At 37.3% G+C, this 23,875-nt stretch overlaps 1 protein-coding gene across 1 annotated transcript in view; it reads left to right on the top strand.

Annotated features, from left to right (window-relative positions):
* Positions 1 to 5,702: 5,702 nt before the first annotated feature.
* The window catches only part of LOC138695287 (endocuticle structural glycoprotein ABD-5-like), a 34,764-nt gene continuing 16,591 nt past the window's right edge, over positions 5,703 to 23,875 (top strand). Inside the window, exon 1 of the mRNA XM_069819720.1 lies at positions 5,703 to 5,748. Coding sequence (XP_069675821.1) covers positions 5,740 to 5,748 — 9 coding nt within the window. The 5' untranslated portion in view covers positions 5,703 to 5,739. The remainder of the gene's footprint in view (positions 5,749 to 23,875) is intronic.

The following is a 23,875-nucleotide window of genomic DNA, read 5'->3' as shown; positions in this document are numbered from 1 at the left end:
CACTTCCAAATTGTTCAGTACAATGCTCGTTTTTTGGCCCTTAAGAGGCTGAAATCATACCTGCGTTGTATTTTGTCTGAGAAGAGACTGAACACCTTGTCCATTCTTAATATCTAAGCCGATCTCTTTGATGATCGTCTCAACTACGAAGATATTATGATCAACAAGTTTGCTACCGTCAAAGCCAGACACAAACTTCTGTGAGTGGTGAGTTTTTTCTTTTTTAATATTTGCTTTAAAGTTTTCAGGTTGATATTTGTCATTTTATTAACAACTTAGAGCATATTCCTGTTTATTTTAAAACTATACACGTAGGTATTAAACATACGTTTGGAGTGGGGGCACATATAAATTGTGCCTAGGTCGCGAAAGTGTTAATTCCGTCACTGGCTGTGCACAGCGGATTTAATACTAAAAACGGTGCGCTCTCGGTGTTATGTAAAAACGTAATTTAAAATGTACGTGATACTAAAATAACTAATTATTTTTGTTATCAGGACATCCGATTTAACTTACGTGACATGAAAGTTTTCATTCTGCTAAATCTTTACAGGCCAGTTATTGCTGAATATTATATTTAAAAAAAACTAATCATTTTATTAATGTTAAATGAAGAAAAAGAAAGACAGTATGGACTGTTTAAGAAGACTTGACAACTAAAATCTCAGAATATGTGATTATACAATAAACTGTTTGATGACATTACTTAGTACAGGAGTGTGGCTAACGCCATTGCATTGCCGGACCTCACGCCGCGCCGTGTGATTCTTATCCTTGAAGTATCTGAAAAAAAAAATCGACAAAATAAACTCCCGAGTTTTATAAGACCTTCAAGAATGTAGGGCCCATAAGCTTTGAAATAAGATTGTATTGATTCGACAAAATAAACTCCCGAGTTTTATAAGACCGTCAAGAAAGTTTAGGCTTTGAAATAAGATTATATGTAGTCAGAATAAGTATAGAGGGTTGAAAGAATGTTTTTCCCTAGTATGAACATTTTTTGGGAATAAACGTTGTCCTCCTCCTCCTCCTCCTCCTCCTCTTCAGCATTAGTTATCAGTCATGAGTAGAGCTCTGCGTTTGGTTACTTTGAGTACAAGTTATCTGTACATCGATCATACTAGCTTCGTACGGAGAGCAAGTTGCGAGTCAACAGTGAATCAAGCAGTTTTTCAGCATGCTAAGGTACTGTGTGTTTACATCTATTAAATGTATTCGTGTACCTCTGCATTTAAGTCGGTGAACAACAGGGATAGTGTTCATGTACAGAATACCACTTGGATTTAATAACAATAACAAAGTATTTATTTAAAGGCAGATTATATGCAATAAAAGATAATTTTTACTATGGATAGACGAAACTAAAAGAAAATTCAGCAGCCAGCTCCTTTATTTTCCACACATCCAGTGAGAAACCATTCGAGCTAAGATAAAGAAACATTTACTGAAATATATTAAACGATATAAAATAAGCATGCAATGCAAACACACGATCTCTAGACGGTCTGAAGCAACATTATATTGAGATGCGCAACAAATGTAACGATATTAATTTAAAAGTACAATCGATTTTTTTTCTACATTTGCTTTTGTTAACTTAAGTGTTAGTCGTAATAACATAAAAGAAATCGAAGTATTAAAAAATTTTGAACTCAATTCAGGCGGCACACAAAATTTTTTAGTCGCCATGGCTACCTGGCATCCGGAATTTGTCTATCTTTAATTTTTACAGTAAATAAAACGCATTTAGATATTTTAGACATAGTTCATGATTAAAATTAACAAATTAACAAATCTAAATGTCAGCACAAACTTACAACAAAACAAATTATGAGTGCGTGCTTTATGAGTCTCTACATATTACGATTAATGATTGTAAACATTTTAACTGTTTCAAGTGAATTTTTTTTTCTCCTTTCTGATAAAATACATTTTTTCTTTCCTAACGAAGTGCTCGTTACTAAATTCTTCTATTGGAGTATTCATTTTCAACCGCCTAGTTTTGTTTTGTGTTCGCATGTTCACTGAACAACAGACTGAACTAAGTAACATTGGATGTTGTCAATCTACACTCCATACATACCTACACTTTTGCGGGTTGCTTGGAGGTTTTAGGTAATCAAACACAGGACTCTAGTCATTAGTCATCATATTCCTTTGAAGTATAAAGCTTCGTTTGAGACTTGAAAGCAATATTAAGCATGTAGGCGTAACGAATTGGTAACACGGTGGAGTGTAGTTGGTATGGTGTAGTTGAAGGGGGGGGGGGGAGGGACAGTTGAGTTTACCACGCGACACGAAGAAAGGTAAGAATCAAAATGTCATAATTCTTCAAAGTTAAACTCTCAGCCCTACTTTTTCTTAGCAGAGTGTTGTAGAGGATTTGTATTATTTGTACATGGTAAACAGTAGAATTCATAACAAAAAAACTTTGCGCATGACTCTCTATGAGTTCGTGCATAGTACCCGTCTTAAAGAACCACTCATAGTAGACAGTTACGTGAGCTCGCATACGTTTTTGAAGAATATATGAAGGGTTCAGAGCCATAGTGGGCCAAGCGCCATTTGTTAAAATTGGAGAAAGCAAGGGTTAAAGTTAAGTGAATACCATAGTTTCATGAAGATTGAAATATAATTTAGTTTTAATGTATATACTTTATATTACTTGCTATAGTCGCGACGCTGTTATTCCCGGCGTGACTCCTCTTTGCTTACGTCTTAGGAAGTCAAGGCTCTATAAAGTCTAGGTAGGTAGTATCGTTTGCCATTTTTGTTCTTTCGTTGCCGAGCTACCGGTACCAGACGTGGGATCTATTTGCCACACCGTTAAACATTATCATGTCGTAGCTCCTATGATAATAAATCAAATGCACTGTAATTCAGCAAATAATTGAGTGGCAAATAACGTCCTCGTGTGCTTTCTGCGAACGCCAACGAAACAGCCAAAATGGCGGGCGATTATTTATTAAGTATTTATCCAGTCTTAGAAAATGCTTTACATCTTCATCAGCGAATCACAAGACGCTCACGTTTAAATGTACAAGACCTGCAACGTGATTGGCTGCCGGAAATTAGAGCGATGGGACTATATATTTTTTATTGGGTTATTTTACGACGCTGTATCAACATCTAGGTTATTTAGCGTCTAAATGAAATGAAGGTGATAATGTCGGTGAAATGAGTCCGGGGTCCAGCACCGAAAGTTACCCAGCATTTGCTCGTATTGGGTTGAGGGAAAACCCCGGAAAAAACCTCAACCAGGTAACTTGCCCCGACCGGGATTCGAACCCGGGCCACCTGGTTTCGCGGTCAGACGCGCTGACCGTTACTCCACAGGTGTGGACGGGGACTATATATGTTTCCATTGAATTATGGTAATAACTTAATTTTAACCCTTGTTTTCTACGTCTTCAGTAAATGGCGCTTGGCTCACTATGGTTCTCAATCCTTCATATGTAATCACCAGTGTAAAGCAATTGTCTTGTTTATTCAGCACTCTCTAACTAGTTAGATAAGGAGATTCTGAAAACCTTCTTTTCTGTTTAAACACTTTTATCATCTCCTCAAGAAACCGTTCATTAAGCTACGTAGTTTTATTTGTGAAATGGAAGATATTTCACAGCTGATATTCTGTAATTCTTTCAGAGTATCATAATTTCTCTATACATACTGTCTTCTTCTTTCATTCAGTCCAGTATTAGACCTCATTTGTCTTAGGTCTCAATCCATCGTCGTGCTGGACTCCCCACAAGTACCGTCGTTTAGAGCAGTAGTTACCAAACTGGGGGTCATGTAAAAAGCTGAGGGGGGGGGTCGCGAGATGATTTGTAAAAGAAAACAAAAACTCTTCATTAACACGCACTTACTGTGTGTTCAGAAACATAAACAACATTTAGCATAAAAATAAAAAAAGAAGTTTCAGTATTTATACACTAACGTAGACAATTTTATTAATGCAATAAATGTACCTGTTCTTTTTCAGAAAGTATTTCTCAAATTTTGACTCTGTATTCGTTACACACATAGTGATATCACTTTCAAGTTCAATGAGATTTCTCAACTTTGTTTTTATGGTAATCAGTAATCACACACGAGAAGATTATTTTGCATAAATATGAGGTTGCAAATGTAAAAAAATGAAGGGTTTATTTTGCAAGCGTAAGGTATTCATGCATTATTTTCGTCCAAAACTGGACTACACTCTGCGTAAAAGTCTAGTTTCAACATCCGATCAACTGGTACGTAGATATTTAAATTAATTTTGCCTCAATTTTTTTTCCGAATTTCAGCCGATTGAATGCAAATGTCTAAAAATGAATTTACTATCCATCAGTGACTGTACTACTGTTTTGAGTATCTTCCGGAAAATATTCAAAACGCTGTTGTTTAGAATTGTGCAAACTTAATTGCATGTTCGCCAAAACAAACTCAGTAGTTATATCATTACGTAGCTAAATTTTCCACGAGGTCTTAAAGGCATTGGAATACTCACATTCCTTTTTGTTAAGTGATGTCGACCAGAAATCAAGTTTCTTGTAAATCTGTTCATTTTATCCATGGTTGTTATTATGTTAACATCTCGTATTTGCAAACTACTATTGAAAATGAAGTGTTCGAAAATATAAAAAATAGGCTACTAGAAGTGATAATCATGTAATATTTCGTGTCACTGTTGCATTGAATTCTGATATTTTAGTCGTTCTTTGGGTGATATCCACTAATTTTGAGCAAAATAACAGTTTTTTTTTCCAATTTTGCAGCAATTTATATTTTTACAATGGAGGTAAGTACCCTACCAGATCGGTAGTGGGGTCGAATTCAGAAGTCCTGTTCAAAAGTGGGTCGCGTCTTCAAAAAGTTTGGCAATCACTGTTTTAGAGTATCCTACAAGAGTTTGGTGAGGATGTCGAGTTGCCCACAATTTAATACTGATGACTTCCTCGAATATCCTTATCATTTGTGCAAGGAATTATCGACAGAATCCTGTTATCACATATCGCTCGGTAGTAATCGTATAATCCTAAAACATAGGCTCACTGTCCTTTCATCATTAGATACACCACACCGTAATGGACAAATTCTGAAGATGATGCCAAAATATTTGGACAAGCAACGTTGATGCTGTGATTTTCAGCATCTTGCTTAATTAGCACAAACTAAAGAAATATCCTTATGAGATGTGCCTTACAATGCAACAGAACTTCTTTAAACTTTGACTCTTGGGTAGTCCAATAAAACAGAAATTCTGTAGGCCTATCGACTTCACGAGATTTTTGGCACAGAGATTGTGGGGTGGCTTACAACTGGCGGCACTGTAAAAATTCATCGTCATTTTTCGCACAACGTTCTGATTCCCGACTCTATGGTCACAGTAACCATTCTAGGTTGCAGCTACTTCTTCGTTTTGTTGAAACAAGCATCATTCTTATAAAATGAAAAATGGTACGCACACGGCTACAAGTCATAGAATGGACTTTTAATGAACCGTTATTCAATTTCGTTTTCAGTGCCTTGTACATAGAAATGCTTCATAATCCATAGCTGCGTTTATGATTGCATTTATTTATTTAACGAAGAGCATACAGTAAGAAGACATATCATTGTTGTTCGTTAACTGGAACGGTGTAATGCTGTTGTGAAGGCCGTCGGGTTTTCAACAGCGGTGCTATATAAGAGAGGAACAGTTCATGTCAGTTACATTCATCAAAAAAGGCCCTCGTCATTGTGGCATCAGGAAGAATGGAGTGGGTGAGTTACAGCTACTTCAATTCGATTTATTATGCACTGCATTTCCATTTCGCAACCCGCAGCTTTAAATCAAGTTTTCTCTGTCTTTCTTTTACTTTATCGTAACATAGAAAAATTATTCCAAAGTTGGATTTACAATTTGGTTTCCGGACTTTGACTGGATATATAGTTCATCACATTTACTCTTATAACATCCGGTTTAGCGTAAGTGGTAGAGTTGTCAAAGGACACCATTCGGATTTACCTTTCATTTCGTTTCTAAAGTAAACTTTCTCTGCTGCCAAAGTTAATATCTTTGTCTTTCCAACATTTTCACGTGCTTTCTGTCTTCCAATGTTATCTTATTTCTTACAAATTTGTTATCACCAGAACTCTCTTTCCTTCTGTGAAAGTTATTACTTGATTTGTTCTGTATATACTTTTAAAATAAATAATTTGCGTATTGTTCGCTTTATATCTATTAATGCTCGAACTAAATTAAATTTTGACTATAATCAACAATAAAATAATAGAAGTAATACAACTAACAAGAGAACTGTCTCAGGTCGTGGTGCTTGAATTTAATGAAAATGCATATATAAGGTAATTTTCATTCGATAAGAAATGTGGTGATAGTCATTAGATTCGCTTTTTCCTCATTTACGAAATATATTGAAATGAAAATCGTTGCTACTTATGCCGCTTCTTCCGCGAATTCGAATATTCATAGCTCCGCGACACCGTAAAGCCTTGGTTTCTCTGAACCGACGCATGCAACGTGCGAGATGCGAGGCCGCCGCTGCGAACCATCTTCGCAATGACGCTGCGAGGCTTGTGGTTTCTCAGGCTGCGAGATTGCGTGGATCAGTCGCTGAGCGCATGGTGGTTCTCGTCACCTGTTTGCTAATGATGAAAGAGGAAGATAATGATGAAGAGGAAATGATCCTGTATTCTTTTTGGTGAAGACAGTGATATCTTCAAGAATAGGAAAAGCGAGGATGCTTACAAAATTCTTGTAAACCGCCATCTATTTGATAGTGAAACAAAATTTAAAAGTTATTTTGGAGTCTCAAGGGATCTCTTCTATACAATTTTGTATTTAATTAACCCATTAAAGCCCAAATAATTTTTATTTAACAAACTAGAACAATGTATCTATTTCAAAAATGTAATCCATAAGATGTCAAGAATATATTATGTTTCTTCTGCCGTGCACCATGTAGTTGAATATCACCCTGTCTATAAATAGACCTCTGGGCACTTATGATATCTGCGTATTCATTTGCAATAAAGTAAATATATTTTTTGTATATTTAATGTATTATAACCAGAAATATTTACACCAATATAAATAAATTTATTTATGACGGTTTCAGTAATTAATGCAACAATACATTGCTGTAGCAATAATGAAACACACTTATTTTAGTAATATCTGTCTTTACCAAGTGTGGTAAGGCTCAAAGCATCTTTGAAGAGTGTTACATCACACTTCTTGCGAAATGTTACTGGTCTCCATTTACACCATTCCATCCGGCAGTGTTTCTGAGAGGGTCGATTTGCCATGAAATGACCTCTATTATCAAACCTCATATCAAATTTCACTCCTCGAGGTGATGAAATAGGGCGCCCCATTCTCTTGCAATCCGAAAACATCTTGAGATATTGAACAGCCAAGTATCATCGGATTCTAAGTAGGTCCAGGGAGTCTCGTCCATGTATTTCTCTGTAGATAATCCAACCATTTACTATATCCATAACCAATTTTCTGACCACTCTTTCCCACGGATTGAAGTGGCATATTTGCCTGCTAACCACTTATCATGCTCCAATCAACCCATGTACTTACTAGAGTTCTCTATGATCTGTGGTCCACACCTGTGGAGTAAAGGTTAGCGCGTCTGGCAGCGAAACAAGGTGGCCCAGATTCTATTCCCGGTCGGGACAAATTACCTGGTTAAGGTTTCTCCGGGGTTTTCCCTCAACCAAATATGAGCAAATGCTGGGTAACTGTCGGTGCTGGACCCCGGACTCATTTCACCGGCATTATCACCTTCATTCAGACGCTAAATAACCATAATATATTGATAAAGAGCCGTAAAATTAACTAACCTACATCTTCCGGCTGCGAAACGAATCACGTGAAAGGGCGTTGTAATATTTTCTATTTAGCTTTAATATTGCTGTATGATAGCTCAGCACACGTCAGGGACGTTTAAACTCTATTGCTTGATGGGGACATCTGAAAACTTCGACCTAGTTCAAACCTTCCTGAGGTATGGTTGTCGGTTTCTTTTACACATTTTCTACAAATTTACAGTTCCGTATGCTATTCTACTACTAGATTCACGGCTATTTGCATCCAATAGACACTATCTCCCTACTCCATCGTCATCGTCATTATCATCACTATCCTCATCATTATCTTGGATTAGGCCTTCTCGTCTGTTCCGCTTCAGACTGAACACTTATAAAAAGCTGGTCTCTCCACCGCTTTCGACTTTTTTCCTGAAAATTTCGAGTATTTGAAAATATCCTTATACTAGGTCATTAGTCCCTCAATGAGTGAGTTTCGTGGTGGGACTGTTACCTTAAAACCTCTAAACCTGCCTGCTTTTCTATCTAGTTATGACCCCATAGCCAGAGGATTCCGGTTTGTATGGAACGGATCCACGCTCTCATTCTCTCCCGTTTTCTATAACATTGAACAATAAGAATTTTGCTCCAATTTAAAACAAAGTGTTCCTTATGGTTTTATGTGCGCTGAATCTGAAAATGCACCTAAAGCTAATGCATTTTATGAGTTTATAACTTATTTCCGGTTTCTTATGGTTGTTGGCATTTTATTTTGTACTCGTAATAAATTAACAGATATTGGTCCCTTTTATTCAGTAAATTTCAGAACAGTTCAACGTGAAGTATACGCAATGAATAAACAAGGGTGTGGTTTTCAGTATTTAAAAGAAAAGTTTACCAGTTTGAGCGAAGGTAAATTAAAAGAACGCATTTTCATCGGTTCACAAATTCACAAAGTTATGGCTGACTCTTTGAGGAAAAACTTTCCATTATAGAAAAATGGCATGACGTGCTTTCAAAGATGTATGCTGAAATTTCCTTGGAAATTCTAGGGCAGACAACTACATAGAACATGTTGTGGAAGCCATATCACGTGCATATGAGAAAATGGCGTGTAATATGTCTCTCAAAATACCCTTATTACGTTCTCATCTGAATTTCTTTTCTCCCAACCTTGGAGCGGTAAGCGAGGAGCATGGGAAAAGAGTTCATCGAGAAATATCTGAAATGGAAAGACGATATAAAGGAAGATCATCACCCAGGATGCTTGGAAACTATTGTTCGTTCGTTGTAAAAGAAAGTATCGATTCTAGTTATAAACAGAAGTGATCCAGAAAATTCGTTTAATGTAAGTTCAAATTTCAAAAATTTTCTCATTATATGCATGAAATATTTTTATTGTTTTTCTGTTTTAAACAATATAACATCATGTTTGTATCCAGTAAACATTTTTCAAATATTATGAGGCGTTTTGAATCCCAAGTGTGTTGTCATTTTACCAGAAGCAGTGAAAAATTAAAAACAAGTTTTTCATTAAAAATTAAATTCATTTTCCGTGGAAAATGGTACGTAATGGGGCAATTTGGATTTTAAATTCAGATTTAGGGTACACATAATTATTAGTAATATTCACTTATTTTTGTTTCGGAGCAAGATAAAATATAAAAATTTGTTCAGTGTAACCACAGATTACACTGCCCCAGGGACCACGACGTGGACGTGAATGGAGGTTTTCCCTACTCAACATATCTAATTTATAATAATTTTATTTTCCCATATACTTCATTATTTTCTTTATTTATCTGTTTATGTGAACTCTCATATTGATCTTCAACTTCTCACTTCCCTTTTTTCGCCTATGACGAAGATAAAACCATTCTACCAAACGTTGTGAATTCATTTACAATTAAGCAATGTAAAAATAATCCAATCTACATCTCTCCTATACAACCCACCATTGTTTCTTCCCTCTAGATGCAAAGCTATTTTCTGAAGCCTCGCAGTGCGCGCCTCGCACAAATTCGGCCGGACGAATCTGTCCGAGGTGACGCAGCGAGAAGAGGTCAGACCGCGCATCTCGCAGCTGTAGAAACCACTCACTATCTCTAGTGTAGTCCAGATTTGTGCGATGCGGGCCTTGCACCTCTCACCTCGCACCTCGCATGCGTCGGTTCAGAGAAACCAACCCCAACCCTGCGTACCATTTTGCAATGACGCTGAAAAGCTTGTGGTTTCTCATCCTGCGAGTTCGCGTGAATCAGTTGCTGAGCGCTTGTTATGTCCACTGTATTTCACCGTCTTGCTACATTTGAAAGAATAAGCCAAAATTATCCTGCATTGTTAGTGGAGAAGACAGTGATATCTTCATATAGCCCTGGTTTTTCTGACCGACGCATGCGAAGTGCGAGGTGCGAGGCCCGCCTCGCACAAATCTGGACTACATGAGAGATAGTGAGTGGTTTCTATGGCTGCGAGGTGCGCAATCTGCGGAGGTTCTCAGAGAGGCCTCGCAGTATCGTCTCGGACCGAATCGCGCGGCCGGATTTGTGCGAGGCGCGCACTGAGAGGCTTCAGCAAATGGCTTTGGATCTAGAGGGAAAAAACAATGGTGGGTGGTAAAGAAAAGTTGTAAATTCACATTTTTTCACTCCTTAAATTTAAGGGAATTTACAACTTTTCGATGATGGGTTCTATCTTCCTATTCAGGTGAGTAAAGGAAGAGGTGAGAAGGGTAGCCTACTCGTCGGAGTCGTTACAAATGCCTGTTCTACTTGACTAACCAACAATAGATTGCAAAGAGCGGAATATAAAATACGTAAGAGATGAAAAACGAACACGAGGGTTCACAAGAACGGACATATGAAGAAAATACTAACGTATCTAGAAAAAAAAATTGAAATTAGATAGCCTAGGTAGAGTAGAAAAAGACAGTCTACTGATCGCAAATACTGTGCATGTAGCAGTAAAACCGTATTCATTCACTGACAGTTTTCTTCCCAACGGCAGACCTTTCACTGCAAATCTAGCATTATTCAATCTTCCATATTTTATGCCTTCCTCTTAGTCTCCACATGTTTCAAATATCTTAGGCCTATGTTGTGTATCATCTGATAATTAGTTCTGCTCCGAACTTCTTTTCCCGTTCACAATTCCTTCCAGTGCATCTTTCAATAGGTAGCTTCTTTTCAGCCTGACGCAACCAATCTGTTATCTGTTTACAGCAGGGATGTTAAATCGCCTATGTTACGTGCTCATACTGCAAGCAATACAAATCCAATAAGATTCACTTTTCAGAAAGATAAAGTGCAATCATCGCTCTTAAGGAAATGTTTTCCAGGTTCTTGAGAGCTTGCAGTTCAGGCGCGTTCACATCCCTGGTTTACAGCTTTTAAAGAGTCCAGTACTCATTATTATTTTCAGGTGTGGATTCTAATTTCGTGGCTTTCTCTTGAAAACTTGCTTCAAATTTTCTTCTTTCTCTTCGTTCTTCAGTTTATCTATACCTAATTTCGTCACAAGAAAAATATTAGAATTAGATACATATAGCGTTGACAAATAGTCTCATGAAGATATCACTGTCTTCTCGACTAACAATGCAGGATAATTTTGGCTTATTCTTTCAAAAGTAGCAAGACGGCGAAATCCATTGGACATAACAAGCGCTCACCAACTGATTCACGCGAACTCGCAGGATGAGAAACCACAAGCTTCTCAGCGTCGTTGCGAAAATGGTACGCAGAGCCGGGGTTGGTTTTTCTGAACCGACGCATGCGAGGTGCGAGGTGCAAGGCCCGTATCGCACAAATCCGGACTACACTAGAGATAGTGAGTGGTTTCTACAGCTGCGAGATGCGCGGTCTGCGCAGCGTCGCAGAGAGGTCTCGCTGCGTCGCCTCGGACAGATTCGTCCGGCCGAATTTGTGCGAGGCGCGCACTGCGAGGCTTCAGAAAATAGCTTTGCATCTAGAGGGAAGAAACAATGGTGGGTTGTATAGAAGAGATGTAGATTGCATTATTTTTACATTGCTTAATTGTAAATGAATTCAGAGCGTTTCGGAGAATGGTTTTATCTTCGTCATAGGCGAAAAAAGGGGAGTGAGAAGTTGAAGATCAATATGAGAGTTCACATAAACAGATAAATTAAGAAAATAATGAAGTATATAGGAAAATAAATTTATTATAATTTAGATATGCTGAGTAGGGAAAACCTCCATTCACGTCCACGTCGTGGTCCCCGGGGCAGTGTAATCTGTGGTTACAATGAACAACAAATTTTTACTTTTCGTCTTGCTCCGCAACAAAAATAGGTGAATATTACTAATAATTATGTGTACCCTAAATCTGAATTTAAAATCCAAATTGCTCCATCATGTACCATTTTCCGCGGAAAATGAATTGAATTTTTTTATGAAAACTTGTTTTTAATTTTTCACTGTTTCTGGTAAAATGACAACACACTTGGGATTCAAAACGCCTCATAATACTTAAAAAATGTGTACTGGATACAAACATGATGTTACATAGATTAAAATAGAACAACAATAAAAATATTTCATGCATATAATGAGAACAATTTTTTAATTTGACCTTACATTAAACGAATTTTCTGGATAACTTCTGTTTATAACTAGACCCGATACTGTCTTTTACAACGAACCAACAATAGTTTCCAAGCATCCTGAATGATGATCTTCCTTTATATCGTCTTTCCACTTCAGATATTTCTTGATGAACTCTTTCCCCATGCTCCTCGCTTACCGCTCCAAGGTTGGGAGAAAAGAAATTCAGATGAGAATGTAATAAGGGTATTTTGAGAGACATATTACACTCCATTTTCTCATATGCACGTGATATGGCTTCCACAACAAGTTCTATGTAGTTGTCTGCCCTAGAATTTCCAAGGAAATTTCAGCATACGTCTTTCAAAGCACGTCATGCCATTTTTCTGTATTGGAAAGTTTTTCCTCAAACAAAGAGTCAGCCATAACTTTGTGAATTTGTGAACCAATGAAAATGCCTTATTTTAATTTACCTTCACTCAAACTGGTAAACGTTTCTTTTAAATACTGAAAACCACACCCTTGTTTATTCATTGCGTATACCTCATGTTAACTGTTCTGAAATTTACTGAATAGAAGGGACCAATCAATATCTGTTTATTTATTAGGAGTACAAAATAAAATGCCAACAACCATAAGAAACCGGAATAAGTTATAAACTCATAAAATGCATTACCTTTAGTTTAGGTTTACGACCTCCAACCCGCGCCAGATGTTTCCTAGGACAATGCTTATCGAAACTGAAATCACAGTATGTCTTAAAACCCTTATGTAAACCGAAGGAAAGAGATGAATTTTCAGATTCAGCGCACACAAAACCATAAGGAACACATTGTTTTAAGACGGAGCAAAATTCTTATTGTTCAGTGTTATAGCAAACGGGAGAGAATGAGAGCGTGGGTTCGTTCCTTACAAACCGGAATCCTCTGGCTATGGGGTCATAACTGGATAGAAAAGCAGGCAGGTTTAGAGGCCTTAAGGTAACAGTCCCATCACGAACCTCACTCATTGAGGGACTAATGCCCTAGTCTGAAGTTATTTTCAAATACTCGAAATTTTCAGGAAAAAAGTCGGAAGCGGTGTAGAGACCAGCTTTTAATCAGCGTTCAGTCTGAAGCGGAACAGACGAGAAGGTCTAATCCAAGATAATTAATGATGAGGATAGTGATGATGATGATGACGATGATGATGGAGTAGGGAGATAGTGTCTACTGGATACAAATAATCGTGAATCTAGTAGTAGGATAGCATAGGGAAGCGTAAATCTGTAGAAAATGTGTAAAAAAACCGGCAATCATATCTGAGGAAGGTTTAAACTCGGTCGAAGTTTTCAGATGTCCCCATCAAGCACTAGAGTTTAAACCTCCCTGATGTGTGCTGAGCTATCATATAGCAATATTAAAGCTAAACAGAAAATATTACAACGCCCTTCCACGTAATTCGTTTCGCAGCCGTAAGATGTAGGTTAGTTTATTTTAAGACGCTTTTTGAATATCTTAGGTTATTTAGCATCTGAATGAGATGAAGGTGATAATGCCGGTGAAATGAGTCCAGGGTCCAGCACCGAAGTTACCTAGCATTTGCTCATATTTGGTTGAGGGAAAACCCCGGAAAAACCTTAACCAGGTAACTTTCCCCGACAGGGAATCGAATCTGGGCCACCTGGTTTCGCGACTGACGCGCAAACCGTTAATCCACGGTGTGGACCACAGATAATAGAGAACTACAATAAGTACAAGGGTTGATTGGAGCATGATAACTGGTTAGCAGGCAAATATGCCACTTTAATCCGTGGAAAAGAGTTGTCAGAAAGTTGGATATGGATATAGTAAATGGTTGGATTATCTACAGAGAAATACATGAACCAGACTCCCTGGACCTATTAAGAATCCGATGATACTTGGCTGTTGAATATCTCAAGATGTTTTCGAATTGCAAGAGAGTGGGGCGCCCTATTTCATCACCTCGAGGAGTGAAATTTGATATGAGGTTTGATAATAGAGGTTAGTTCATGGCATAACGACCCTCTCAGAAACACTGCCTGATGGAATCGTGTGAATGCAGACCAGTAACATTCCGCAAGAAGTGTGATGAAACTCTCTGTCAAAGATGATTTAAGCCTTACCACACTCGGTAAAGACAGGCATTACTAAAAATAAGTGTATTTCATTATTGCTGCAGCATTGTATTGTTGCATTAAATACTAAAACAGCATTAATTTATTTATATTGGTGTAAATGTTTCTGGTTATAAAACATTAAATATAAAAAATATATTAAATTTATTGCAAATGAATACGCAGATATCATAGGTGCCCAGCGGTCTATTTATAGACAGGGTGATATTCAACTACATGGTGCACGGCAGATGAAACAAAATATATTCTTGACATCTTACGGATTAAATTTTTTAAATAGATACATTGTTCTAGTTTGTTAAATAAAAATAATTTGGGCTTTAATGGGTTAATTAAATACAAAATTGTATAGAAGAGGTACATTGAGACTCCAAAATAAATTTTGAATTTTCTTTCACTATCAATCAGATGGCGGTTTACAAGAATATTGTAAGCACCTTCGCTTTTCCTATTTTTGAAGATATCACTGTCTTCACCAAAATGAATGCATGATCAGAATCATTTCCTCTTCATAATTATCTTCCTCGTCCAGCATTAGCAAACAGGTGTCGAGATCCACCATGTGCTCAGCGACTGATGCACGCGAACTCGCAGCCTAAGAAACCACAAGCCTCGCAGCGTCATGGCGAAGATGGTTCGCAGAGGCGGCCTCGCATCTCGCACGTCGCATGCGTCGGTTCAGAGAAACCAAGGCTTTAGACTATTTGTCAACGCTATATGTATCTAATTCTAATATTTTTCTTGTGACTAAATTGGATTTATATAAACTGAAGAACGAAGAGAAAGAAGAAAATTTGAAGCAAGTTTTCAAGAGAAAGCCACGAAATTAGAATCCACACCTGAAAATAATAATGAGTACTGGATTCATTTTAAAAAGCTGTAAACCAGGGCTATCAAAGCGCCTGCACTGCGTGCTCTCAAGACCCTGCAAACCATTTCCTTAAGAGCGATGATTGCACTTTATCTTGCTGAAAAGTGAATCTTGCTGGATTTGTAATGCTTGTAGTATGAGCACGTAATACAGGCGATTTCACATCCCTGCTGTGAACAGATAACAGATTGGTTGGTTCACTGGCTGAGAAGAAGCTACCTACTGAAAGATGCATTGGAAGGAATTGTGAACGGGAAAAGAAGTTCGGAGCAGAACTAATTATCAGATGTTACACAATATAAGATATTTGAAACTTATGTGGAGACTAAGAAGAAGGCATAAAATATGGAAGATTGAATAATGCTAGATTTGCAGCGAAGGATCTGTCGTTGGGTCGAATACTATCAGTGAATTAATACGGTTTTACTGCTACATGCACAGTATTTGCGATCAGTAGACTGTCTTTTTCTACTCTATCTAGGCTATCTAATTTCAATTTTTTTCTAGATACGTCAGTATTTTCTTCATATATCCGTTCTTGTGAACCCTCATGTTTGTTTTTCATCTCTTACGTATTTTATATTCCCCTCTTTGCAATCTATTGTTGGTTAGTCAAGTAGAACAGGTATTTGTAACGACTCCGACGAGTAGGCTACCCTTCTTACCTCTTATTTTCTCACCTGAATAGGGAAATAGGACCAATCATCGAATAGTTGTGAATTCCTTTAAATTTAAGGACTGAAAAAAATGTGAATTTACAACTTTTCTTTACCACCCACCATTGTTTCTTCCCTCTAGAACCAAAGCTATTTGCTGAGGCCTCGCAGTACGCGCTTCGCACAAATCCGGCCGCGCGATTCGGTCCGAGACGACGCTGCGAGGCCTCTCTGCGAACCTCCGCAGATTGCGCACTTCGCACCCATAGAAACCACTCACTATCCCTCATGTAGTCCAGATTTGTGCGAGGCGGGCCTCGCACCTCGCACGTCGCATGCGTCGGTTCAGAAAAACCAAGGCTTAACACAGCTCTCGCATTAATGTTCTAGTCAATGTTTTTCTGTTAACTCACATTAATACAGTAGTAGTTAATCCATGGCATCTTTCCCTCATTCGTACACCGTCCAAATCCATACTTATACTGCTGGAAGGCTAGGAACACGACTGTACAGTTGTCAAAAAAAAAGTGGCCGCACTCGTGAACAGCGAATATTTTCAAAGTCCACTTCGGGTCGCGGCGATGTTACACGATGCTTGTGCTTGTACAAGCAGTTCCGGAACTATGAAAGTGTTCCATATCTGCGCCTCGAAGACCAGTGGTAGAGTGCTTGTTTAATGATTCAAAGGTTGTGGGTTCGGGCTTTCTTCAAGTTTTCATTTTATTTTTTAATCGTTCTTTAGCGATGGAAATGATATTCAAATTATCATTTATATCCAGTTATCGTTCTTTATGGATATCACGTTATTTATATTTTGTTATCGTTCTTTAGAGATATGAATAAAATTCAAGTCATCATTTGTATTCTGTTATCGTTTTATAACGATATGAATAATAATTATTATTATTGTATCTCCAATGGGGGTTAGCCCTATTTTAGATATGTATGTTAGGGCTATAGTTTTATACACAAAAAAGATAAGCATAAAGAGAAATGGAAAAGAAAATTAAATTAGCTTACGCGATGTAAACAAAACATAAACAATCCGTAAATTAGGCATTGCGATTGCAAAACAAATATCAGTTATCAATTTGAAACATACAAAAACATTAACAACACACATACGTAACACTTCTATAACACAAATATGCAGATTTCCGTACCATACATCATAAATTAATACACAATAGTCACACGAACACAATCAAACTATAATTACGACATTGCGACGACATCAAGCATCCCATAACTGACTCACATACATAACAAATCAAGCATCCGTTGCAACACATACACTTCAACATAGTAACCACACTTTTAAAAGTTGCAAATTTGGCTCCAAGAAGAATAAATAGGATACTGTTACTAATTACTATTCTTCTACAATTTCTTAAATACATCTGTAATAAATCTGTGAAATTCCGATATGAATAATATTCACGTTTTTTATATTATTATCGTTCTTTAGCGATATAAATAATATTCAAGTTATCATTTATATTCTGTTTTCCTTCATTAGCATTATAAAATAATATTCAAGTTATTTATATTGTTATTGTTCTTTCGCAATATAAATAATCTGTATTTTATATAAGTAATTATTATAACACAAATAACCATCTTTCTTTGTAAAATAGGTTATTTTATTTAGATAATTAAATACGTATTATATAATATTTTATATTAATTAAACAACCGATATTTATCATTTATATTCTGTTATCGTTCTTTAGTGATACTGTATAAATAATATTCAAGTTATTTATATTGTAATCGTTCTTTAGCGATATAAATAACATAAATTTAATATTAGGTTTGGAAAAATTCAGTTGCATAATACTGGTGTTAGTTTTCCTTTTTTTATTATTACATTATACTATCTTGAACCACAATGAAATGAAAAGGAGTAACGAGGAATTGAACCTGAGACGTTGACATCTAAATTCCGACGTTCGTCCTCTGAGCTACGAGGGCAAAAGTGTGGAAACATTTTCGGAAAAATTGGCCCAGTCACACTCTAAGATTTTCTGATGATTCGTAGAAGCTAGTCCAGGATGCGGGGGGCAAAGACTAACTGAGATTCCCCAGTCTCTGATCGGGTCAAACATCCCGATAGAATTAATATTTAACCCTTGCCGTGACTTTTCGTGAAGTCCGGAGGGCCCAATTAGTCAAATCCACTCTCCTCATCTCCACGCTTAGGTCCCCTGGAATTTAATAAGATGCTAAATTGATAGTGGTGTGCGGAAAGCAACGGGATGTTACCGCATTTAGGCCTATCCTTCCCAAGAAAACTGCAAACATGAACAAATGAAGCTTTTAACAGAAGAAGAAGGACTAAGGAAAAAGAATTAAGGAAGAGACTAATGAAGTGCTCTGGGTGTGGAGTGTGGCATTGTATGGGGAAGGAACATGGACATTACGACGAAATGAAGAGAAACGAATTGAAGCATTTGAAATGTGGATGTGGAGAAGAACGGTGCGTGTGAAGTGGACAGACAGAATAAGAAATAAAATTGTGTTTGAAAAAGTGAGTGAAGAAAGAATGATACTGAAACTGATTAGAAAGAGAAAAAGGAATTGGTTGGGTCTCTGGTTGAAAAGAATAATAGACGACATTAGGATATGTGGATCATATGCGGAGACCAAGAGGAAGGCAGAAAATAGGAAAGATTGGAGATTGCTGGGTTTGCAATGAAAGACCTGCCCATGGACAGAACACTTATGCATGTATGTTCAGAATGCCTGGAATATCGTGTCTAAGAACAGTCGCTATTTGCAAAGACTAGTCGATTCCATGCCCACTCGACTGCAAGATGATCGAGATAAGAGGAAGATAGACTAAATATTGAATTGTGGCTTTTTGTTTTGTTTTTTGAAAGCTTAATTGTTTGAATGTTCTAAGGCGGACGCCAGTAAATTTGTTTTGTTTATGCCACGAAAGATATTTTTATTGAGAATAAGATCTATTTTCTTTCCATTTGCAGCCACAATATCATAATGATAAAGTCCTGGCATAATATATTAATGAACCTGATGTTAATTACTAAAATAATCGTAAAAGAGAAAGGAGCCATTATGTATAGTTTGTCTCTCTCAAAAACAGAACAAAAAAGAACATAAAAAGCACGAGGTTGTAGTCGAACGCAGGACCTCATGAATAAGAAGCCTAAACGCTACCATTACGCTATTGAATAACACACAGAATACTTCAATTATGACTGTAGATATCAGGCAACGTGGTCCAATAACATGTAACATCGCCTGTCTCCGAATTGTAGCGAAGATACCCGAAGGGAACTTTGTTTCAGTAGAGCGGCCACTTTTTCTTTTGACAGCTGTACATACAATACTTTCAAGTCACGAAAGAGAAATTTGGACCTAAAGTAATTGTCCTGACATTTTGCTGCCCCGTTTGAATGGAGCGCTCTTCGGAACACGCTTCCGCTGCTCATGGATAATCCACCCTTCACGATGTGAGGGGACATGTAATTCAACGTAACGTCCCAACGCACTTCAACCTGATTGTACGAGCATATCTGAACATGTACAGCAGGGCTGGGTAGCAAGAGCGGATTCTACTCTCTTACGGGGAGCCGTATGATTTCTCTTCATCCCCTTTCTTCCCCGCCGAACACCGCGCAGCGTTGATTCAGTGACGATGAATATTAAGCGTCCTCGTTTAGAGACTGGTTCCGCTCTCGATGCCCAGTCCTGATGTACAGGGAGCAATGGACAGGGAGATCCGGACCTGTTGCGTGGCCTGCGTTATCACCCAACTTCACGCCCTTAATATTTTTTTTTAACAACTGAAATAATACATCACTCGAATTGACACAAAACAGGAACCGACTATGCGAATATTAGCTGCTTTTGATCAAATTCGACACGGGCCGATAACCACTACTGCGGCGGCGTAATGAATGTAGCCTACTCATGTTCAGAATAGACACTTTGAACACCTGTAGCGTGTCAGCAATCAAACTTGAAAAATAATTCATTCCATAATTGTTAATGTCACTACTACTTGTATTTTTTCGATGTCGCTTAGCTCCTAAACGAGACATCAGAGAACATGGGTTGTTTTACAAAAAATGATCCTCATTATGAGATCTATCGATTCCCAGAGTTTGTTGCAGAGGTCCTGAATCACTCTATATTTATCCTGTATGTTAAGAAAGACACACTACTACTTCTGGATTCCTGAAATGGTGAGATAGATGACGCTAAATTTAATTTTAAAAGAGTAAATATTACTTTAAATGGTAAGACAATTAAAACACAAATTATACCTCCAAATTCTATAAGATTTGTGCAACCTTTGGATGTGTATTTTTAGGCAATATAAAATTGTAATTGGAAGGCTAGAAGAGTGTTTCAGATATAAAATTATCTGTGATAACATTCCAGACATACTGCACGACAGGGACTTCATAACTATATTACATTCTGTTGTATATCACTAGTTTCATTCACCAATCCTCAAAGACCTGCTAATATATGCGTGGCACAGGTGTGTATATGTGATTGAAAAACATGCATGTTGGAAACAGTGTGTGTATTACATAGGAGTGTGAAAAATCAGCCTATATAAAGTACGTCACGGATGCTCTTTATCATCTACTCTGTTCAACATCTACATGGAATATTTGGTGAAGAACTGTTTTCAGAACATGGGATGAGTGATAGTAGGAGAAAGAAGAATAAAGTGTTGGCGTTGTTAGCAGAAGAGGAGATGATAGTAAGGGATATATACTAGAGCTAAATGGTAGCTGTGAACAGTATGGAATAAATATAGGCTAGATACAAACAAGACGAAAATCATGGTTGTCGCAAGAAAAGTAAAGCAGGTAAACTTGTAAATTCTAAATGAGGCAATAGAGCAAGTGGACAGCTTCAAATACTTGAGGTGTACTGCAAGCAGCAACATGAGCTGCTGCCAGGAAGGCAAAAGAAAGATAGCAATGGCAAAGGAAGCTTTTAATAGAAAAAGAAGTAGTGCTGCTTATGATTAGGTTTTCTCCGGAGCGGTTGTTTGCGCGCTTTCAATCGGAGACCTCCGGTTACCTCCGATTGATGCCGCGCAGGTTGTATATGTGCTGTGGCGCAGACATACACTTTCCGCTGAGCATTCCTTTAATCGGATCAGGTAGTGATTCAAGTCCGCTGTCGTCCGCGTATCTTTTAAAATAAGTTCTATTTGTTGTTTAATCTCTCTTTTATGTTAATCTCTCTCTCTTTCTTCGGCTCTTTTTTTTTTGTGTTGCTTAAAGTGCTACGTTAGCTGACAGATTTTTTTTTTCTAGTTTTGAAATTAATAATAGTATATGTGGAAAGCCGTATTAGTTTTATGTCATTGATCAAATTAACAACATTCAATCTAACTGCAACACTAACGCAGAAGTAAAGCTTGTCATTAGCTAATGTAAACATTTATACTCTAATTCTCCTAGAAACTCTCGTTTAATCGCAAACAGGGTTTGTAAATTATTATTATCATCGGTTTAGTTAACGTAAAATATATTAAGGGAGCTTCAGAATAGAACAAAAGAAATGTGGGCTATCAATGGGATAAAGTTTATTGTTCAACATAATTTATTCAGATTCTTCACCGGACAGGATTGTGATTATTGTGTTAAAGGGTGTCAGCATTTGAACTGCCTCTTCTAAAACGCGCCACTCTTGCTCTGTAATAAAATTATAGGGCTAAGTGGATATCAACTTAAGGATAATTGTAATTATATTATTACCAGATATTTCTTTAGTTTCATTCAGAAATATTTTAATCCAAATAGTAAAATATAACTCAAGTTGTCTAAACAATAAAATATAACTCAAGTCGTCTTGTAAATATTTCATTTGGTTTTTATTGCCTCGAAAGTTACGTGTTAGAAAAATTTCAGGACTTTTTAATAGACTGTGAGCCTTTGGGAATTATAGCATTAAAACAATTTAAAAAGAAATCGTATCAAATGTTTTGCGTAATTGTTTTCATCAAGTTCGCGATTGTGCGATCGCTTCAAATGGTCTAACAAATTCGAAGTTCCACCACCCTTAGAGTAAATTCGCCCACAAAGTTTACAGTGTGCGACTTTATTATTACCTTCAACTAAATTAAAGAATTTCCATGCGACGGATATCCGATTTTGTGCCATTTTATTCCACTCACAACTACCGTCAGTCCGTACGCGCCGGTCGTCCTTGAGCTAACTGTCGCTTCGCTCCGAACCCCCGCACCCGTCCGTACGTCCCCTGTTCCACCTATGGTAGTATTGGAGATCACCGGTGGAGAGCTTTATTCGTAATCTCCGATTCCTCCGCGGTAGTAGTCACTCCGATGAGCAGCACTGAAAAGAAGCATCTTCTGCGGACCTCTGAAGAAAGAACTAAGGAAGAGGCTAGTGAAGTACTTTGTTTGGAGTGTGACACTGTATAGGACAGAAACATGGCTATTACGACGAAGTGAAAAGAAGCGACTAGAAGCATTTGAAATGTGGATATGGAGAAGGATGGAGCGTGTGAAATGGACAGACAGAATAAGAAACGAAGCTGTGTTGGAAAGAATGGAGAAGAGAGAATAATGCTGAAACTGATCAGGAAAAGAAAAAGGAATTGTTTGGGTCACTGGCTGAGAAGAAACTGCTAGTGAAGGATAAACTTGAGGGAATGATAAACAGGAGTAGAGTTCGGGGCAGAAGAAATCAGATGATAGACTACATTAAGATATATGGATCAAATGCGGAGATTAAGAGAAAGGCAGAAAATAGGAACGATTGGAGAATGTTGGTTTTGCAATGAAAGTCCTTCCCTTGTTCAGAACACTATGAATGAATGAATGAATGAATAAATGAATGAAGGAATGAAATGTTTGTACTGTTCAATGGTTCTATACTCCGATTATTTAATTTCGAATCCACATTATCATATTTAAGGTGAGTAATAAAGTTAATACATATTTTAAATTCAAATGAATTTGTATTTCAGCAAGAGCACTCTATTAATGTGAGTTAAGAGTGAAAGAAAATAGACTAGAGCATTAATGCTGGAGCTGTAATACGGTGTCGCGGAACTATGAGGATCCGAGTGCGCGCAAGAAGCGGCATAAGTAGCATCAATTTTCAAGTCTTTATATTTCGTAAACGATATAAACGCGAAACGAACGACTATCACCACGTTTCTTAACGAACGGAAATTAGCTTGAACATGCATTTTCATTAAATTCAAGCACCACGACTTGGGACGGTTCCCTTGTGAGTAGCGTTCTTAATAACTTTCCTGAACTACATTTGAGAGCCTATTTTAAAACCTACCGAAGGCATTTTCATAATGGCAATAATTACTATATATAAAGACTGCTGCAGTACGTATTTTAAATAATATATTAACCCATTCGCTACCTAGTCAAACAAAATGCATCCCTACGCCGTAGCTTAGGGCCTATAGTAAACACCTTATGATGGTGGTAATTGGAAGCGTAGAGATGGAGGATAAGTTACCCAGTCCACTTTCTTCTTGTTCTTACGCGCAGGTAGATTTCACGAGATAACGAATAGCCTATACATTATTACATTGTGGTACTGAATAATGAAGACATATATAATATATAATTAGGAAGCCGTGCTGCTGAATATATATCCTTATTTCTTCGCATTACCATATTGTGTATGTTGTTAGATTATATTGAATATTATAGAAGAATAATTGATTCGTGAAAATTAGAAAAATCACGATACTGGACTGCCTTTGTGCCACAAACAATGTGTAGAAAAATTTTTGAAAACTTATGTCGGAATTGGATCACCGGTTCTCTTGAGAGAAACATAATGAAACCGAAGAAAACAAGAATAAA

Source organism: Periplaneta americana, chromosome 2 (genome assembly GCF_040183065.1).
Source record: "Periplaneta americana isolate PAMFEO1 chromosome 2, P.americana_PAMFEO1_priV1, whole genome shotgun sequence".
Taxonomy (NCBI): Eukaryota; Metazoa; Arthropoda; class Insecta; order Blattodea; family Blattidae; genus Periplaneta; species Periplaneta americana.
The sequence above is the reverse complement of the archived record's forward strand: the minus strand, read 5'-3'. Positions and strand labels throughout refer to the sequence as shown.